This window comes from Oryza brachyantha, chromosome 8 (assembly GCF_000231095.2).
Source record: "Oryza brachyantha chromosome 8, ObraRS2, whole genome shotgun sequence".
Classification (NCBI taxonomy): Eukaryota; Viridiplantae; Streptophyta; class Magnoliopsida; order Poales; family Poaceae; genus Oryza; species Oryza brachyantha.
In genome coordinates this window covers 7,556,165-7,574,732 of record NC_023170.2, presented here as the reverse complement: position 1 = coordinate 7,574,732, position 18,568 = coordinate 7,556,165, and the positions used below count along the sequence as shown (strand labels likewise).

The following is an 18,568-nucleotide window of genomic DNA, read 5'->3' as shown; positions in this document are numbered from 1 at the left end:
GACTCGGCGCGGCGCGGCGCGGCGCGCTGGCGAGGACTCGGTCGCTGACAGGTGGGTCCCACCTGTCAGTGGCGTGAGGGAGGAGGGAGGCGGCGCGGACCTTTGCGGGCGCGGCGCGGGCGAGCGAGCTGGGCCGAGGCGGCGGCCCAGGCGGAGGGGAGCGCGCGCGCGAGGAAAGGCGGCCGGTCGGCTAGGCCGGCCGAGCGGGAAGATGGGCCGGCCCGGGAAGGAGGAGAGGAAAAAAAGAAAAAGGAAGAGGAAAAGCAAGGGAGGAAAATTGGACTTCGGCCCAATTTGAGAAGGAAGGGAAAAAGAAAGGAAAAAGGAGGGAAAAAGGAAAACCCTACTTTTGCCGAGTTTTAAATTAATTTGTTTGGCCAAATTTTATACTTCTGCAATTTGAATTTAAATCCAGTTAGTCGACTTGCGAGCCTCGATTTAATTAAATTAGGTTCTTTTAGAGGGATTCTTCCTGAGTTAATTAAGCCAATTGTTAATTACGGATTTCTTTTTACGATTTTAGACTTAGGACAAAACTCCGGGTGTGACACATGTTTACTACATATCACGAAAATCTCGATCGAAACCCTCTCCATCATGTGCGGTAGTGTGTTATTCATGTCTTCCTTTTCTCTCGCTTCAGTTCATTCTGCGTGCGCACATATCACATCAGTACTTCTTTCCATGCGATTTATGTGCATCAGGGGCACAGCTCCTCTTTCGTTACATGATGTAGTTTTACAGCTTTTCTTCTCTTCGAATTGATGTTCTTCACCACAGAACGCTACACGGTAAAAGGTAGTTCATGTCCTTCCAATTAGATAAGCTGCTTCTCGTAGTTCTATGGAGATAGGGAACATGAAGAACTAGTTGGTACCCATCCCATCCTTTATATTAAAAATAGAAGATGAAGGATAAAAATTAAGCTCCAGCAGAATATCCATCTCATCTTCTGTTCTTAGACGTCATCCATGTTAGAAGAGAGGGTCATCCATGTTAGAAGAGAGAATCTCCAAATTTAGATGTTCTCTCTCCGTCCTCTAAAGAGACATGAAGGGTGTCATATATGGATGATCTGCTGAAACATAAAGAGGTATAAATGATGAAACTGTTTTAGATGACCATCCAAATAAATATATGGATGACCAAATTTAGATGAGCTACTACGAATGCTCTCAGGCTTTGCCGCAGATACCCTATAAGGACGTCTCAAAGCCTAAGTGGTGCAACACTACGAGGCATGTCAACGCAAAATATCTGGATGGATGGGGTCTCAAATAAAACCTAAATAGTTACAATAACCATCCAACCTCATCGTAGGCCCCGACATGTCTTGAAGAGGGCACTACAAAAGCTCTAAGCCATCGGATATGAAATAGAAGACATAACTATTGGAATAGCCACGACAGTCATCTACGTCATACGTCCGTCAACCACTCGATGGTGACAACCAAAAGCGTACCCCAGAGACTCGAACTCAATAAAGACATATTTCCCGGTTATCTCAACCATTTCAAACCCATCCTCATATGAGACTAGTCGCCCAGGAATACAACATAGTCTCACATAAATTATCTCAAGCATGATATCCGAATCATAAGTGGTTCTAAGCATAAAGCATAAATAGTCTTAATAAGTTTCTAAGTAGTATTTGGTGACAAGCCATACATATTGGTTCATGCGGTAAGCATGCTACCCAAAAGCCTATAGACAAACCGGCTAGGATAAATCTCTAGTTAGAACCATCCTGTAAATCACGAGCTGCATTAAACTCCTCATCCAAATAGTCATTACCTGCAGCAGGGTCTGAGCCAAAAACAAGTAAAAAAAAGCAAGAAATCAGTACATTAATTTAACATGCTACATGTTGGCCATATTCAAGGATAAGCTGTGCATAGGTTAATTTTGTATAAATGCCAATTTTAGTTCACAGCACGTTTCACAACGGAAATTTTATAACAATAGTATAGAGTAAGTAAAACTTGTAATGTAAATGAATAAATAATACACAGTATATCATCACCACTTACCATCATCTCATCACCATTCACTGAAGTTTACCCAAGTTTACCAACAAAACATTCCAACCATTTTTCATGTTCACAAGTGTTTATTAAAATCACAAACTATACTCATGACACTTCACCATGCCGCTCATGACCATGAGCATGGCTAATCTATTAGTTTGACTCTGCAGAGTTTGTACAATTTTTAAGCACACATAATATGGATCGCTCTAGTCTGTCCGATATCCGTCGGTATCACCACACTCTACACATTGAGTGTGATCTAGAGGTCATAACGAAACCGTTACATTGTCTATTGTCTAGCCTTGCACCAGCACGATATGTGTTTTACCCACTCTACTAGCAAAGTAGCGCCACTAGGTAGCGGGCCCACGCTTTAACCTAGCGCCGTAAGGAACCCAGCCCAGAATCCCTCACGAGACACGAAATCGTTGTATTAGACAGACTGCCCCACTCAAATCATCACATACCACAAGTCATTAATCAATTTTAACATATCACAAACCATAGAATAAGTTACCAAAACAAGGTAACACATACTCTTTGGCCTACCAAGATGCAAGGCAAAACTCTAGACAACTTGATAGGTTAAGGCCAGTCCATACTTAGCACATGTGGTTTGTACTGTTTTCATTAGTTGGTGACATAGAGTGAGGTCCTTAATCAACCCGGACGAACGCTCCCCCTATCGGTGTACAACTACCACCACAGGCACACCACTCGCCGCCCAAGTCTAAAAACAAGTTATCTCCATTTTCATTTCACAATACTCACACATTTAAAATTCTGTCCAGCAGCATCAAAATAGCCTCTTTCACATATAACATTTACCAAAATGAATAATTTGCAAGGCGGTAACCGAATATAAGCATATAGCGGCAATATAAGCATAGCATAATCCCAAAGAACACAATGATTGTATTCAAAAGCACCCTATGGTGACAACCAGCAAAGATTCAATATTTAAAGGTGGATTATACATCAATTAGGTCATATCTACCATTCCTACATTTATATAATTTCTTTTTACAAAATTAATACTAGCTAACGTATAGATGTTTGCAATAGAATCATTTAGCCCAATAAAACATAGGATCAAAGTGGTCAAGGAGGAGCTGACTTGCCTTCGTCTGCAAACACCTGAACCTGGTCGTCAACAAACTCATCCCCTTCTTCTTCGACATATTCTTCCTCTATGCAAAATACACGTATCCGATAAATACAAAAATGCATAAAAACCAAAAATGCATGAGACTTATGCAGTGAGTGTGTGTTGGTCTCAGGTAGTCTCTACTGAAGAAATTTTTATTTTGTCACTTTGTTTTACAGAGATATGCATTTAATAATTAAAAAGGTTTAAAAAGGCTAAGTTTTATTAAGCAACATTTTTTACAGAAGTGAAGAAAATTCCTTTTACAAAGTTACAGAGCATGATTTTAGAAAATTAACAGAAGTGATATCACAATTTTTAGAGCCATATTCAATTTGTTATGAATTTAACAAGTTCTAGGCAACATATAGGGCAAAACAAAAATAAAGTAAAAGTTTGTACAGGAAGTACCCAGTTTTATATTTTTTGTAAAATAGTTCACAGTTTTATGGATCTAACAAAACTGGTTTTACAATTTTCAAAGTTAAAATGAATTTTCTACAAATTTTTAAAGTTTTGCTCATTCTCAGCTCTTTTTTTAAAAAAAGAAATCAAATTCGAAATTAAATACCAGCCGGGCCCACATGTCAGTGAAAGGTTTCTCTCAGAGGCGTTTTTTTGCAGACTCTCGGAAGATAGGGAAATCAACCCGCACTCCCTTGCTACAGTAATTTGAGTCTTGCTGTTTTACAAAATAGGCCCTAGCTCTAGTTGAATTCTCCCAAGGAGGTCTCTGGTCGGGCTCACAGAAGGGGCAGTCATGGATGAGTTGGGTTTTTGGCTCGCCGGCGACGATCGGTGGCCCAAATCGATTCGAGCGCAAAAGAAAAAAATATAGAGGAGGTTCTTGCGCATACGTGAGTGGTGGTGGTGAGGGAAATGGTGGTCCGTAGCCCGTGGAACATGAGCTACAACAGCGGTATGTCTCGGTATGCCCATGCATATGCTTGCAATGGCTTGGTTAGTGCATGCAAGGGCTCGGTTAGTGCAAAAGAGTTAGTGCAAGAGTTGTCTCAAGTTACTACGGTGCTCACCAAGCGAAAAAACGAAGGAAACGAGGTCCATTGGAGCGGCGAAGACGGTGGCCGGCGGCGAGGTCGGTGACGACCACAACATGTTCGATAGATTGCTTCTAGGGCAAAAGAGGCACGGATAAGCTCGGCGTGATACGTAGATCACATTCCATAGGATGGAAGAAAGAGGGACTCACCGAGGATGGAGAACGACGACGCCTAAGTTGCCGGTGCTAGGAAAGACGGCGGAGCTCGGGGCATTCTGGACATAGGATGCGTTTGCTCAGACTTAGAACGTGATGTGGGAGTATGCCCTTCCTCCTGGCACGTTGGCTTGATTCCTCCTGGCACGTTGGCTTGGCAAATAAGCAAGAGTGGAGTGGGGGAGAGTGAGAGAGAGAGGTGGTTGGTGCTATGATGAGGTTTCTTAGGCTCCCATTGGACATGGAGGACGGTAGAGGTTGTGAGGAGAGAGTCAAAGGCTGCCATGTGGTCCTAGGGGGTGTGGAGCCCACTTGTCATTGAAAGAAATTTAAAAACTGGCTTGGAGGCTAAGTCAAGAAAGGTTGTCTGCCAAGGATCTTTGGAGAGAATTTAAGGGAGATTTTGTGCAGCAAGAAACCTGGGCAAGTGATCCTCTTGGTCGGGAGTGATGTGGAGAGTAAAAGGACTTAAGTGGTTTGGGTTAGAAGTCTCTGGTTTAGGCTTAATACAGTGATGAACATGTGTTGCCGACAGTGCAGTTAGTAGCTGATTGCATTTTTAGAGGGAGAGAAGGGTTAGAGAGTGCTCCAAGGTGTGCCGCTCCTCAAGGTGTTAGAAGAAAGTTAGTAGAACATTTTGGATGAAACAAAACTTTAAAAAAGAGGTTTTCAAATAAATTTTATAGAGAGAGCAAGTTTAAATCTACTAAGCAGTTTTTTCAGGTTTTTGGAGAGATTAAAATAGATCAACGAGTTAGCAAACCTTAAAGAAAAATTACAAAAATTTGTGAATTGATTTCTGACATATCAAGATATTTTTCAGAATTTTTGTAGAATTTTTGGATGTATATAATTACCAAATTAATTGTTTTTGTGACTCTACGCCTATTATTACATACGATGATGAGATGATTAAGATCCAAAAATAATTAAAACCACTCAACAACCACATGATGCATTTAAATTAAATTTAGTTCTTGGGTTTACGGGCTTAGGTATGTTACATACACATATGTTGATGTTGCCACTAGTGAAAAGAAATGCTTGAATCGATCATTCAATTGTAAAATTAATATTAATTGTTCAAAATTTCGAAAAGAAATGCTTGAATCAATCATCAATTGTAGAATGAATATTAATTGTCCAAACTTTTTGGAGAAAAAAAACTAAAAATGGAACGGTGTTATTCAGAAGATACCTGATATCCAAGCACACAACAAATTGACACTTAGTTGATATGCAGATTAGCAGAATGGCAGAAGACCAAACGAATAAATAGGGTGGATATATAACACGTAAAATACTGACCCCAGCTAATAAAGCTCAGAACCTTGCGATCTATCCCGTGGAAGGACCTAGGTTGATGCCCTATCAATAAGCATTGCGCTCCTTTTGCTAACTCAGTTGGAAATAATCTATGAGTTGATTGATGATGATCATTCAATAAGATAAGACATAAGACAAGATGACAAGGTTGAAGAGAAGCCTATTTATTAGGTGTCAACATCTGCCTGATGAAAAGTAAAAGGAAACAGAAACCGATTAGCTTCCTAGTGCACGAAATATATATGCTGGAAGTTATGGAAAAATGCGCACGGTCCGCACGGATATATGAAAGAATCCCTATTAAAAGAAATTCCAGACTTGCAATATTAAGAGCTGGGGTAAAGATGACAACATAATAGCCATTCTCTTAACTGAATTTCTCAAAAATCAAATGGCCAAGGAGCATAAATGTGTGCTTAATTCGTTGATACATCTGAAGGGGAAAAGGAGAGAATTTAAAAGTTGAGAGGATACAAGCATGGACAATCAAATAGACACCAACTATGAAGGTATGTGAAATAATGAGACAGCTAACCTGCTGCACAGAAACATGGGAGTATTCTAGATAGATAAATATCAGGCAATGCCTTGAAAATGTAAAAAAGCCAAATCAATGAGGAAGAAATAACTAAATTAGCACAGCACTTAAATGGTATATGCTGCTGAGTATGTTTATATGATAGAAAATTACTCCCACCTGTTTAATTTTTCTTCTCTAATCTAAACAATTTCTCCTTTATGTCACTGCCAGACCCGTAAAAAAAGTAGAAGTAACACAGAGGTTCATGGTTGCATATACAACTCATCACAATACTTTAACGAAGCAGTGCTAGTAGTATAAGCGTTAACCATGTTTGGAGTCTTGGAATTGGATCTGAAGTATCTATTTCTTCTATACCTTACCTCAGTAAATTAAGAGGCTGAATGAAATGTTGATTCTTGAAGCAGGAAACCAGACCCACCATTGTTCGACATACTGGAATAAAAAGAAAACAAAAGCATCAGTTATTTGGTTGTAGTGCATGCACAGATGTCCACACAATGTGCAATCGGCTTATCAAACTAATAAATTAAGCAGCGGATGATCAATGCTAATGGAATAAGCCAATGGCATAGACCTTAGCTGTATATCAGCATAATTGCTTTGCTGAAATTAAATATAAGCAAAACGATTTTTAACAATTAAAAAATAATTTAAGGGTAAAACTTTTATATAGGTGTTCTTAGCGATTTAAAAACAAAGGTTGGAAAATAAACTCAGATGAAAACAAAAAAAACAAAATCAACTCTAATTTAAGATTTAAAAGTCAAATGTTGGCTTATAAGTTTTAAGCATAAGCATAAGCGAAAAGACCGGTGCCATATTTCTTTAATTATTAGTGCATTGATCTCTATTAGTAATCAGATATTAGCTGTTTAGAATGAAATTATATCAATGCCATAAAAAAGAATGCTAACAATAGTGACTCTCCATACAAATGGGTAGTAGAGAAAGGATATGATACCAGTTGCATTAAAATGCCACCAAATTTCGTTTCCTTCAAACTGAAACTCACATTCAGCCTGATATAGGAAAAGAGATTCATTGAAAAAACCTATAGCATTGTATGCAGTTTGTCAAAACAGACTCATGCAAGGTCACATGGATTGATTGTCTGGTACCCCCATTAAGGGCCAGAACCTGGGGCGACATTCCTGTTCCCTTCGGTATTCTTCTAAAATAAACTAACTTCAGCCTGAACATTCAAAAAGGAAAATGCACAGTTTCAGTGACATCAAGAGCTGAGCAAACCAATACAAAACTATAGGGAATCAGAGTGCAGTACCTTATATTTTTGAAGTAACCAATAGAACTCATCAGGAAAAAATGCAGTGGCTTTAATTGATCTACCCTTTTGTTTGCTTAGCGGGTGTTTGTTTCTCCCCCCCCCCCCCCAAACTTTTTTTTAAGTCTCTGTCACATCGAATGTTTAGACACTAATTAGAAGTATTAAATATAGACTATTAATAAAACCCACTCTATATTTTGGACCATTTCACGAGACGAATCTATTGAGCCTAATTAGTCCATGATTAGCGAATGTGATGCTACAGTAAACATTTGCTAATCGTGGATTAATTAGGCTTAAAAAATTTGTCCAATGAAATAGCATTTATTTATATAATTAGTTTTGTTATCAGTCTAAATTTAATACTCCTAATTAATGTCCAAACATCTGATATGATAAGGGACTTAAAAAAAGTCCCTACATCCAAACAACCACTTATTTTCGCACTGCTTGCTGTCGCATCAATCCCATCCAGCTTCTGCAACTCTGGCACATATGCTGAAGTCTGAGAAAACAAGTGAGAATGGGATCAGCAATTCAGCACTACACATGAAAGTGAACCTTCCAAAATGGGTAAAAATACTTACCCTACCACCAACCGTAATGAAGTCAACTTTCTTCCCTGAAAGCAACAAAAATTCAATCTTCAATATTGCTAGATATCCTGAATACATTATATTTCACCAGAGAAGATGCTCAGACCATCCACAAAGGCCTTGCCGGGTTTCTTCTCCCTAGAGTGAAATATCCAGTTTTCTGGATACTGACTGCTATCAGCACCAACTTCTAAGGACTTCTCAATCACCTAGAGCCATAGTCACACAAAGCAAGATTATCATAGGAAAAAAAAGATCTCCTAGGCAACAGGAGAGGGAAAAAAATGTAAGCAACAGTAATGACATTGCATTCTCTTTTATGAATGATTAATTATTCAACATGAAAACCAGATTCCTATTGGGCTCAATATGCCAATATGTTTAAACATTACTAATATTCGGTTATATTTTCAATGTGTATGCTAACAGGATATATTACTAAGCTCAAGCCAGACACAAATAGGACTGTGAATATCTTGTACTACCTCCGTTTCATAATGTAAGATGTTTGTCTTTTTCAGTTACAACGTTTGACTATTCATCTTATTCAAAAATTTAGTACAAATATAAAAAATGACAAATCATGCTTAAAGTTCTTTTGATAATAAAGTGAGTCACAAACAAAATAAATAATATTTCCATAATTTTTTAAATAAGACAAATGATCAAACATTGCAAGAAAAAAGTCAAACATCTTACATTATGAAACAGAGGGAGTATTACTCAAATATCTGAATTGATAAAGAAATAAAAAATGCACCCAAGCTCCACAAATCCATGCCATGGTTTTCCCACAGGCTAAACAGCAAACCATGTGACACATATCAGACTAACCTCTTTAATGCACTGATGGAGTGCCTTGCATTTTTCCTTAGAAATTTTCGATGCTGTTTGCATTGGATGAATCCTTGCCTACACACCAAGAAGGCACGGGGTGAAACATGCTTATGTTTCATCAAAAGAATAGCACCAAAAAATAGCCTAGGTACAAAACAATTTAGATGCCCAAAGAAGGCTATGTCTGAAACAAGGCCCCATCTTTGCTGGGTAGAAGGAAACACAGTGCACCTTTTATGGGAGGGATCAACTCCTAATCACTTAAAAACAAAGCTAAATTAAATCCCACTTGTTAGGTTCTGCACTACGTCTCACATATGACCTATGTCCTAGACGACTAGACCTTGATGGCCTGGTGCTGTTTTGCAGGAGAAGAGAATGTGTTTGAGGGGCATGGGGTATAAACGAGAGAACGATACATGGGAAAATAGATTATTCTATGGCTAAACTCAATTAAATCTGCCCATCTTACATGATGTGACAAGCCCAGATAAGAATATCTATCCAGCCAGACAAGAGACAACTAATCAATCTTAACTATTTTTTTAGCTGACAAATTAAAATACTAGTATACTACACATGCAATTCATGCACCGTTACTGCACCATTACAGGCACAACCAAGCCGTTTGTCATGCACTTATGCGCCAATTGGGCATGCTACTGTGGTCTCCTACAATACATCTTTCCCCACATGACAACTGATGCAGCTAAACTATTTTTGTAATGCTGAATACAAGGACACTACCACATAGTACACAAGTGCAAATGTTCAAAATTTTGTGCGTCTGGGAAGTTTTTGGTCAGCAAATAGACACAAATTTTGTAATGTGTTTGTACAGTGAGACTCTTTTGTGGTGTAAAGTGGTAAAGCCAACTCTATGGAAACTGACCTGATAAAGCACCTCATCTGCAATCCATTTGTAAAGTGGTATTCTTTCTACTCAGTGATTGTACATAATCATTAAGCTGGAGTGGTTCAAATAAGGCATCTGATCCAAGCTCAGAAATTGGTGGGACGGCTTCTGGCTATTACATACAGGAAAATTCTAAAATGAATTATTGCAGCATAATGAAGCCATAAACTTTCAAATCAAATAATGACTAGATAGTTACATTGTCAAGAAAGCAATTTTTTGCAAAACGCCTCTTATTAGTGAAGGAAAACTCCAAGCCATCATCCATCTGTGATATTGACAGAAAAAAAAAGAATCAGATGTAAGTTACTCAGCTTGTTAGTTGGCATCTGCCTCATGACCCAATTGAAAGTTCCATGATGGGTTAGAGCATTTCCAAACAGAAAGTAATATTCTTTTTACAATATGGAGAGAGAAAAACCAACCACAAAAAGTATGAATTCCATTATAATATACTTGCTCCGTCCCAAAATAAGTGGCCCTTTTGGATTATTTCGTGAGATTAAAGTTTTGAAGAAAAGACTACAGTGACCCTTATTAAATGAGGTGTGGTTAAGAGCAAGTATAATAGTAGCCTATAAGTTGACTATAAGCTGATGTGGAAGAAACAGGTAATGAAAAAAAGGGTGGGGTTGGCTCTCCTGCAAGAGCCAGCTATACACCAACTCTAAGAAAAATGCATTAAATGCAAAGGTAAGAGAAAGAGATAGGAGATAAAAATTATAGCCAACCTTATAGCCAATCTATTATATGTGTTGACTATAATATAAGCTTATAGCTAGTAAGTTGGCTTAAACTTGCTCTAAGAGCAAGTATAATAGCTGGCTATAAACCAACTAAATGCTGATGTGGAAGAGAGAAGGGAGGAGAGAGAGGAGAAGCTGGCTATAAGTTTATAGCCAGCTCAGGTACAAGAACCAAGACACCATGTGAGAGAGACATGTGTGTCCTGCATTACAGATAAAGAGGTAACCATTATATGAGTGGGCTATAAGAAGGCTACAAAGAGTCTTATAGTCAGCTTATTGGCTATGTTATTAGCCTTGCTCTAGGATGGGGAGAAATTTGAATAAGAGGTTATTGATAGGACAAGTGGCACTTATTTTGGATGGAGGAAGTATTTACTAGAATCCTTCAATAAACTTAAGTGCTTCCATTTAAGCATTATGCATAACATGGATATTTCAAAAACCAATAAACCTCTAAGAACAAGATACAAGACAACATATTCCTACATGAACAGCCCCTATATCATACTCTCAGTGTACCTTTGGTGCTAGTAACTAGATGGGTGGCTTGCCAGCACCTAATGCCAACTTCTGCACTTCTATTAATGGTATAGATTTCAATAGTTTGACTGCACACTTCTCACAGTGACCTATATCTAGAAGCAGATAGTATATGCAACCACATGCAACAATGTTGTTATACTTAAGTTGGAAAATATTTTCATATATGATGATCTAGCTTGTACAATTTACTGCTAGTATACTACTATAAAACTAATGCAGTCAAAGTCTTGGATTGAAGACTGTAAAAACACAACATAAACTTATATTAGATATGGAAAGGGTATTTCAAATTCATCAGTGAATTGATGCATGCATTAAAACAAAGGGCTATGGAAGATTAGAATATTAGAATCCATACTTCAACAAGCAGCTTAGAGTACTTTGAAGGCCATTCCTCAGTTGGGCTCACCTCACCACAGACCTATATCAAATGCCACAAGAAAAAATATGATAAATATTTTAGTTAAATATAATATATAACTATTACAACCAATTTTATGGTCACTTATTCACATTTAACAGACAGAACATCAAAGAAGATATATAGACCTGATCACATATTGAAATTCTTTAATGACGGTTGAATATAGGTGAACGCATAAAGGACTGAATATAGCTTGCCGCCCAAATGTTTCTTTTTTTTGTTCATAGAAGCATATTGCTTTAATAAAGTCCCAAATAACTTGTATCATGAAATAGCATCCACCTGTACAATCCAAGGAAGGCATATTCACATTATGTTTGGAGACAGTTTTCTCCAGTATTAATGAAAAATGGAAAAGATATATTGAAAAGTTGACCAAATTACTTGTCATCATAACTTTTCATATAATTTTTTATGACATTTCTAGAAAATTTACTCCAGAAGCCATAACAGAATATAATCATCAAATGAGCTCAGATAGCAGGTTAATAGCATCTGGCATCACCATGCTTCATGACCACTGCTCCCACTCTCAGACTGCAAGTACCAGCCCACCCACAAATGATGGTCAAGAGCCTACCCCTTACTCCATGCAATCCTGTTACATGGATTAAATATTAGCATAATCTAACTAAAAGAACTATAGAATGGAAGCAAGAAAGGGCTCATCATCTTACGGCAGAGAACATAATGTGGCATTGTGTATGCTACGAAGCCAACATGGCTCCAGGGAACCTGGAAAGACTTGAACAGCATCACTCTCCTGTGCACGATGTAGAGCATTTAGTCCATCACTTTGTGTGGCACCCTGCTCCATGTCTCCCTGACCTGCACAGAGCAGGGGAATCAGCCATTCACACGGTGAACCATCCAAAAAAGCAATGCATGTTGTAAGTTCAGATGGCATCCAATTTACCATGCGTAGATGTATGGATTTGATCTGGATAACAGATAGTCCTTCTGTGAGAGGAAGGAAACAGAACAACAATTGATGAACCTACTCTAGCTTCCCAGTCAGTGTAGGTGGGCAGCTCACTTACTAGATATCAACAACATCCACCATGCAATGCCTGAAATCGGAATCCAACAGGTACTACCTCTATTTCGACGCCTCCCTAGCTAAAATGGTGTACATATGGAAGCTAGGCACACAATGACTAGTTTCCATTATTTGCAGAAACTCCATGCACACGTCTTTTAATCCAGCCCTGAGCAATCCATCAATGAGCACTGTCTGTACAACATCATCAGGATTCCAAGTCCTCGTGAGCATGTTTTCAAAAGTAATCCGAGCTTCTTTTCTTCTGTGTAATTGGCAAAAGGTACATATTAGTTCTTTATAACCATCAAGGCGGATTTCACAACCTTGAGCAGACATATGCTTAAATACACCCATTGCAAGGTCAACGTTCCGGGCTCTCAAAAGTGAACATACTAAGGAATTATATGCCTCCTGGTCTGGACATAAGCCCTGACTAATCATGCTTCCCAACAGCTCATTTGCCTCAAACCATCTACCAGCAGCACTAAATTTTGAAACCAGTGCATTGTGCAACTGAACAGATAAGTCAGAATCCAGTTCTGCTAACTTAGCAGACAAGACTGAAACAGCCTCTTGGTCTGTTGTTTGATAATCAAAACTGCAGGTTGGGACTACATCTGGCAATGCAGCAAGTTTCTGGTCAGCTAATAGGTACTCATTTTTCAAACCTTTAACCAAAACACCATATGTCCACATAGTTGGTTGGCACCCAGCCTTTATCATTTTCCCCAGAAAATCAAAGGCACGCTCAACTTTCCCTGACATGATATAAACTTCAATCATCTTAACATAGGCAATTTCATCTGGAATGAGCCCTTGCCCCTCCAGTTTTCCAAACAAATTCAAAGCTTCCTCTACCATGCCTTCTTGACCTAGAGCATGGATAAGAGAACTGTAGGTAAGAAGATTAGGCAAACAGCCCTGCTCAATCATCTTATTGAACATTTCAAGAGCCAAAGATGTGGAACCATTTTTGCAATGTCCGTCAATCATTGCAGTGTAAGTGACTACATTTGGAAATATTTCTTCTTTAATCATCACTTTACATAGTTCCTCTGCACCAGAAAAATTATTCTGCTTAGTTAGAGCATGAATAAGAACATTGTATGTCTGAACATTTGGTCTGCAACCACTTCTCTTCATCTGCTCCAACATCGTTGTTGCAGTGTCCAGTTTCTCATCCTTGCAGTATCCATCTATCAGTGCAGTATAGGTAACTTCATTTGGGCATAAGCCACGATCCACCATTTCATTGAACAATCCAAAAGCCAACTCCATTTTGCTTATCTTGCAAAAGCCACATATCAGTTCAGTGTAAGACCACTTGTCAGGTTCACACCCACTATCCCTCATAAGCTCTAGAATCCTAAGAGCACTTGTAGTATTTCCTGAGTCACAATATCCTTTGATGATGGTGTTGTATGTTACAACATTAGCTGAATGTCCTGCCTGCACCATACTGTTCAGCATCAACATTGCCTTCTCAGCATCACCGGTAATGCAATAGCCCTTGATCATTTCATTGTATGTCACGGTGTTTGGTGAACAACCATTTCTGTCCATCAAATTGAAAACAACAGATGCAAATTCGATTCTACTGTTCTCAACCAGAATATTTATCAAAGCATTATATGTCACTGTATTTGGGAGCACACCATCTCTAACCATCCTATGGAATAGTCCAATGGCCACCTTCAATATCCCTGACACACAAAGACCACTGATAAGTGCAGTGTATGTATACACATTTGGTTCACATCCCTTATTTTTCATATCAACGAACAGCCTCCAGGAATCTTCATAGCACCCCATGTCACATAATGCAGTAATAGGGCCAGTACAAGTGTGCGCTGTCGGATGAACACCACGCAATGTCATCTCCCTAATCAAATCAAATGCCTCATTAACCCTCCCACTCTCACATAACCCATTCACTAATGTTGAGTACGTTACTGTGTTTGGCTCACAACCCTCGTTAGCCATCTGATTGAAAACATGCAATGCTGAATCCAAATCATGTTTCCTACAATGACCTAGGATCATTGACGTGTAGGTGAATGCGTCAGGTCTCATCCCGGATTCGAACACCTTCTTCACGATTGCCTCTGCGTCTGCTACATTGCCATCCTTGCACAATGCATTGATTACAGCATTGTAGATAATTAAGTTTGGCTGTACAAGCTCGCCCAGCATCCGGTGGTACCTGTCTATGACGGCACCAGTCATCCCAAGCCTGCTCAGCTGGATCAACAGGGCGCTATACGCGAAGAGACCCATCCTGAGTCCGCTTTGGCTGAGCATATCCAAGAAACTCATCGTCCGCGTCATCGTCTCCTTGCTGCGGGACGACTTGATCAAGTGGATGCACGCACGCCCGGCGGCGGCATACCGGCGCGAGTCCACAAGGCGCCTGGCGAGCGCGGCGAACGTGCCCGGCCGGTACGTGTGCGAGCGCTCCCGCGACAGGAAGAGGAGGAGGTCGAGGCCCCGTGAGGGGACCGGGTGCGATTCCGCCACGGACGCGGCCTGCGCGGGCGTGAGGGAGGCGAGCGAGGCGCTCCGGCGCCAGTCCGGCCGCGCCAGCCCCAGGTGTGCGCTCCTGATCGGGGCTTCGTCACCCGGATCCAGCTTCCTCCGCCCGCTAACGCCCCCAGGGTCCCCGGGCGGTGGCGGCCGCTCAGATCCTCCCAGCCGTCGAGACGAAGAGGAGGAGAAGAAGGCGGAGACGAGGAGGGTGAGCGGCCTCAGGCGGGCGGCCCGCGGGAGGGGGCGGAGTCGAGGAGCCGGTGGCGGCGGGGGATGCGGCGCCATGGGGGAGTGGGTGGAGGGGGGGCGCCGGAGGGGAACGGCGGAGAATAGGCCGCGCGGCGCCGCCTCTATTAGGAAAGGTCGGTCGGAGAGACGGCGGCGCCGAGGCGCCCGGCTGGCGCGGATCCTCTCTGGCTTGCCACTTGCAGTCGGTCACGGGGCAGTATCGACGGTTCGTTGTCATCCAACGGTCACATTTCCATCGTTCTCCTCCCTCGCGTTTTCTCCCCTCCTCACCTCTCCTCGTTGACCAGAGAGCTCGGGTAGATTGATGGACATGAGGCTATAGCGAGTGCTTGGCACTAGGGAATCACAGGAAATTCGAACCTATATTAATGTGTAAATTGTTGGAATAAATTGATTAAGATTATTTTATGCTAAATAATTTCATTGACTCATTGTCAATGTTAAATTACTGTGAAAGTTCTGTTGATCGAGATGGAAAACAAATTCACACACTCTCACGTCCGAGAACCAAAGGAAGGGGTTCCGGTGACACGAGGTCCTAAGGACCCAAGGACTCGGAGACCCGGTGTGCCCTGAGGTCGAGGCCCGAGGACCCGAGGACCTAAGGACCCGGGGACCCGATGTGCCCTGAGGTCGAGACCTGAGGACCCCAAGGACCTAGGAAACCGAGGCCGGCTTTCCGAACCCGATCCGAGGTCAGGGTCTCAGGACCCGGGACCCGAGGTTGGAGCCTGGGAGTCGGATCGACTGAGAACCTGTTGGGTCCCTAAGGTCGCAGGGCCCAAGGTTTCGAGTTTGAGCCGTGCCCAGGAAATCCGAGGGCGTGTGTGCATTGTCTGGATAAAGTTGGAATTGATTCCACATAATGGCTGGGCATGTTAAGAACACATCCATATGGTCATTAAGGAATTAACGGTCAGTGAGTCAATGCCCACTAACTCCTCATAAAACTTCTCTCCCTCAATTACAAATAAATTAGAGCCCTCACAGGAGGATAGATTTGTTCTTGTGTTGCTTTTATTCTTCCCCGGTTCCACGAAAACTTGGGCGCACGAGTGAGTGGAACGACATACGTGCATGGATAGGCGGGCGATTGTGACGACCTGTGACGTCATTATAGAAAATGGCATCACTAGTCCGTGGATTACTCTTCGCCAAAGTCGTGCTTGGGTGAATACTAATCCAACATCATTAGAGATAGCAGCAAAAAATAGTTAAAGGTTCTACGTATAATACGATACCAAGTCATGATACCAAGTCATGCAAGGCTAAGGCCTTCAACATGGTTACAAGTTAATCCATTATTACAACTTACTAAGGGCGCGTTCGGCAGGCCCTCTAGTTAACTTATCTCCCTCGTTTTCTGCACACACGATTCCCAAACTGCTAAACGGTGTACTTTTTGCAAAAATTTTCTATAGGAAAGTTGTTTTTAAAAAATCATATTAATCTATTTTATATTTTTTTAATAATTAATAATTAATTAATCATATATTAATCTATTACTACGTTTTCCGTGCTAGGGCATAAGTTAACTTATACCCCACAGCCGAACGCGGCCTAAGCAGGCTAACAGTACTTGGATACATTACTTTATATTATAGCCAACCCAGCTTCACTAATAGAGATATTGGATTTTGGTGCTACTAAGCATACATCTACTCATCCCAATCCCCATACACCACATCATAATTATAGACATCTTCTTCTTGATTCTCATCATACTCAAAATCATGTTGGTGCTCCAACCCATCAATGTTATGCTCAGCTGAAATTGTCTCTATACCAGGGGATTAATAGCAAGGGTGAGTATAAGTACTCAGCACGCATTAATAGGAAAATGCAGTATGTGATATTTTCCTACCATTTAACATCATCATGCCTCAAAATATAACATTTTCATAGATATAATTATTGTGAAAAATGTTCATAATTGATTTATAAATCTACTATGCACTCATATAATGAGAAAGAACCTAAACAAAAAGGCTTCCGTAGTCTCTAATCCAAGAGACAGGCATGAATCATGATTTATTATAGCACCGCGCAGGCTTGTACCACTTTACCTATATTTACTCCAAATACTACAATTTATGTATTTGCAATACTTAGAGTAAGCACATTCTCTTATTTTTGTACATTGCACTCCATTCCACCACGCTACTATATGCGCATCAATGCACTCCATTGGCATTGTCTTGGGATTTGTTCATCGCCCAAGCTATTACTACATACCTATGTGGAGTGTAATGACTTGATAAGATACTAAGCTTCGCCCGCTTTTCAACGAGTATATGGTTGATATGATTATACGGCCCAATAACACGAGCGAGAGTTGTTTAAATCCTTATATTATAGCCATATGTAAAGGGTCCCGCTTCCAGTAAATCTCATCCATGAGCACCCTCTACTATCCCATAATTATTATTCAATCAGTTGCTCCATCAACTGATATATCCGATATGTATATCATCATCCATAATTAGTTGCTTATTTTATTTAGAGAACTTATTTTATGCAGGGTAGCAGAAGTGCAAAGGAATTTATAGTTTAGTCAAATAATTCAAATCATCATGATCAAGGGTTAGCTTGCCTAAAATCTCATAGTTGAGATCGAAACTAAGTGGCGTTCATGTGCGACTTGTCTCTGCCTCTATTTCCTTTCCTGTGTTTCGTCATATACGTGGTATAAGCATTTTAACTCTAAGAACTAGAATCAAGTTATAAAAATAAAATAAAATGTTCACAATTAAGTAATATTTTTATGACACTAAACTTGCATTTGCTAATTATTAGCAAATTAATCAATTGAGTTACAGAGTATTATGAGAAAGTGATTGTCTAACTAATGTGCCTACTAGTGTCTTGTGTAACTATTATGTGTGCACCAAGTAATTCATCCATACTAATTCCTCTCTCCTCTCTCGTACAGACAGTGGAGACACACACCACAACTAGCTATCTCTTTGTTCCACAATGCTTCCACTACTAATGGCTTTCTCCCCCAGTGATTTCTCCTCCAACTTTGAAGTCCTAGAGAAACAGCCTAGAGAGGGATGAATAGGTGTCCTGAAAAAATTCTTCAAAATGCAGCAGTCAGTAGGGCCGGACTGTCCGGACTCAGGGGCCGGACCATCT

At 40.4% G+C, this 18,568-nt stretch overlaps 2 protein-coding genes across 6 annotated transcripts; both read right to left on the bottom strand.

Annotated features, from left to right (window-relative positions):
- Positions 1–1,500: 1,500 nt before the first annotated feature.
- On the bottom strand, positions 1,501–7,701 carry LOC107304761. Of its 4 annotated transcripts, XM_015840283.2 has the most exons (6): positions 7,546–7,701; positions 7,225–7,455; positions 6,623–6,695; positions 5,702–5,808; positions 3,152–3,220; positions 1,501–1,806 (listed from the first exon to the last, which is right to left on the bottom strand). In XM_015840283.2, the coding sequence occupies exons 3-6, from the start codon at positions 6,682–6,684 to the stop codon at positions 1,733–1,735; spliced, it is 312 nt and encodes a 103-aa protein (XP_015695769.1). In that variant the 5' UTR covers positions 6,685–6,695; positions 7,225–7,455; positions 7,546–7,701; the 3' UTR covers positions 1,501–1,732. The 4 variants fall into 4 exon arrangements, 1 of the variants encoding a protein (XP_015695769.1); XR_005812348.1 differs by lacking the exons at positions 3,152–3,220; positions 5,702–5,808; XR_001550787.2 differs by lacking the exons at positions 1,501–1,806; positions 5,702–5,808.
- Positions 7,702–7,900: 199 nt separating this feature from the next.
- Positions 7,901–15,704, bottom strand: LOC102722324 (pentatricopeptide repeat-containing protein At5g65560-like). 2 transcript variants are annotated; one of them, XM_040526822.1, is made up of 11 exons: positions 12,530–15,704; positions 12,291–12,441; positions 11,998–12,211; positions 11,739–11,895; positions 11,548–11,610; positions 10,097–10,165; positions 9,874–10,009; positions 8,979–9,056; positions 8,251–8,353; positions 8,136–8,170; positions 7,901–8,053 (listed from the first exon to the last, which is right to left on the bottom strand). In XM_040526822.1, the coding sequence occupies exon 1, from the start codon at positions 15,464–15,466 to the stop codon at positions 12,713–12,715; it is 2,754 nt and encodes a 917-aa protein (XP_040382756.1). In that variant the 5' UTR covers positions 15,467–15,704; the 3' UTR covers positions 7,901–8,053; positions 8,136–8,170; positions 8,251–8,353; positions 8,979–9,056; positions 9,874–10,009; positions 10,097–10,165; positions 11,548–11,610; positions 11,739–11,895; positions 11,998–12,211; positions 12,291–12,441; positions 12,530–12,712. The 2 variants fall into 2 exon arrangements, with proteins under 2 accessions (XP_040382756.1, XP_040382757.1); XM_040526823.1 differs by having other exon boundaries at positions 12,119–12,211.
- Between the last annotated feature and the right edge of the window lie 2,864 nt (positions 15,705–18,568).

Coding starts and splice junctions, on each gene's coding strand:
- LOC107304761 (XM_015840283.2), bottom strand. CDS start 6,684: ATGGTGGGTCTGGTTTCCTGCTTCAAGAATCAACATTTCATTCAGCCT. Junction 5,809..6,622: donor CAGCCTCTTAATTTACTGAG/GTAAGGTATAGA, acceptor ATCAACTCATAG/ATTATTTCCAACTGAGTTAG. Junction 3,221..5,701: donor TCTGAGCTTTATTAGCTGGG/GTCAGTATTTTA, acceptor TATTTTGCATAG/AGGAAGAATATGTCGAAGAA.
- LOC102722324 (XM_040526822.1), bottom strand. CDS start 15,466: ATGGCGCCGCATCCCCCGCCGCCACCGGCTCCTCGACTCCGCCCCCTC.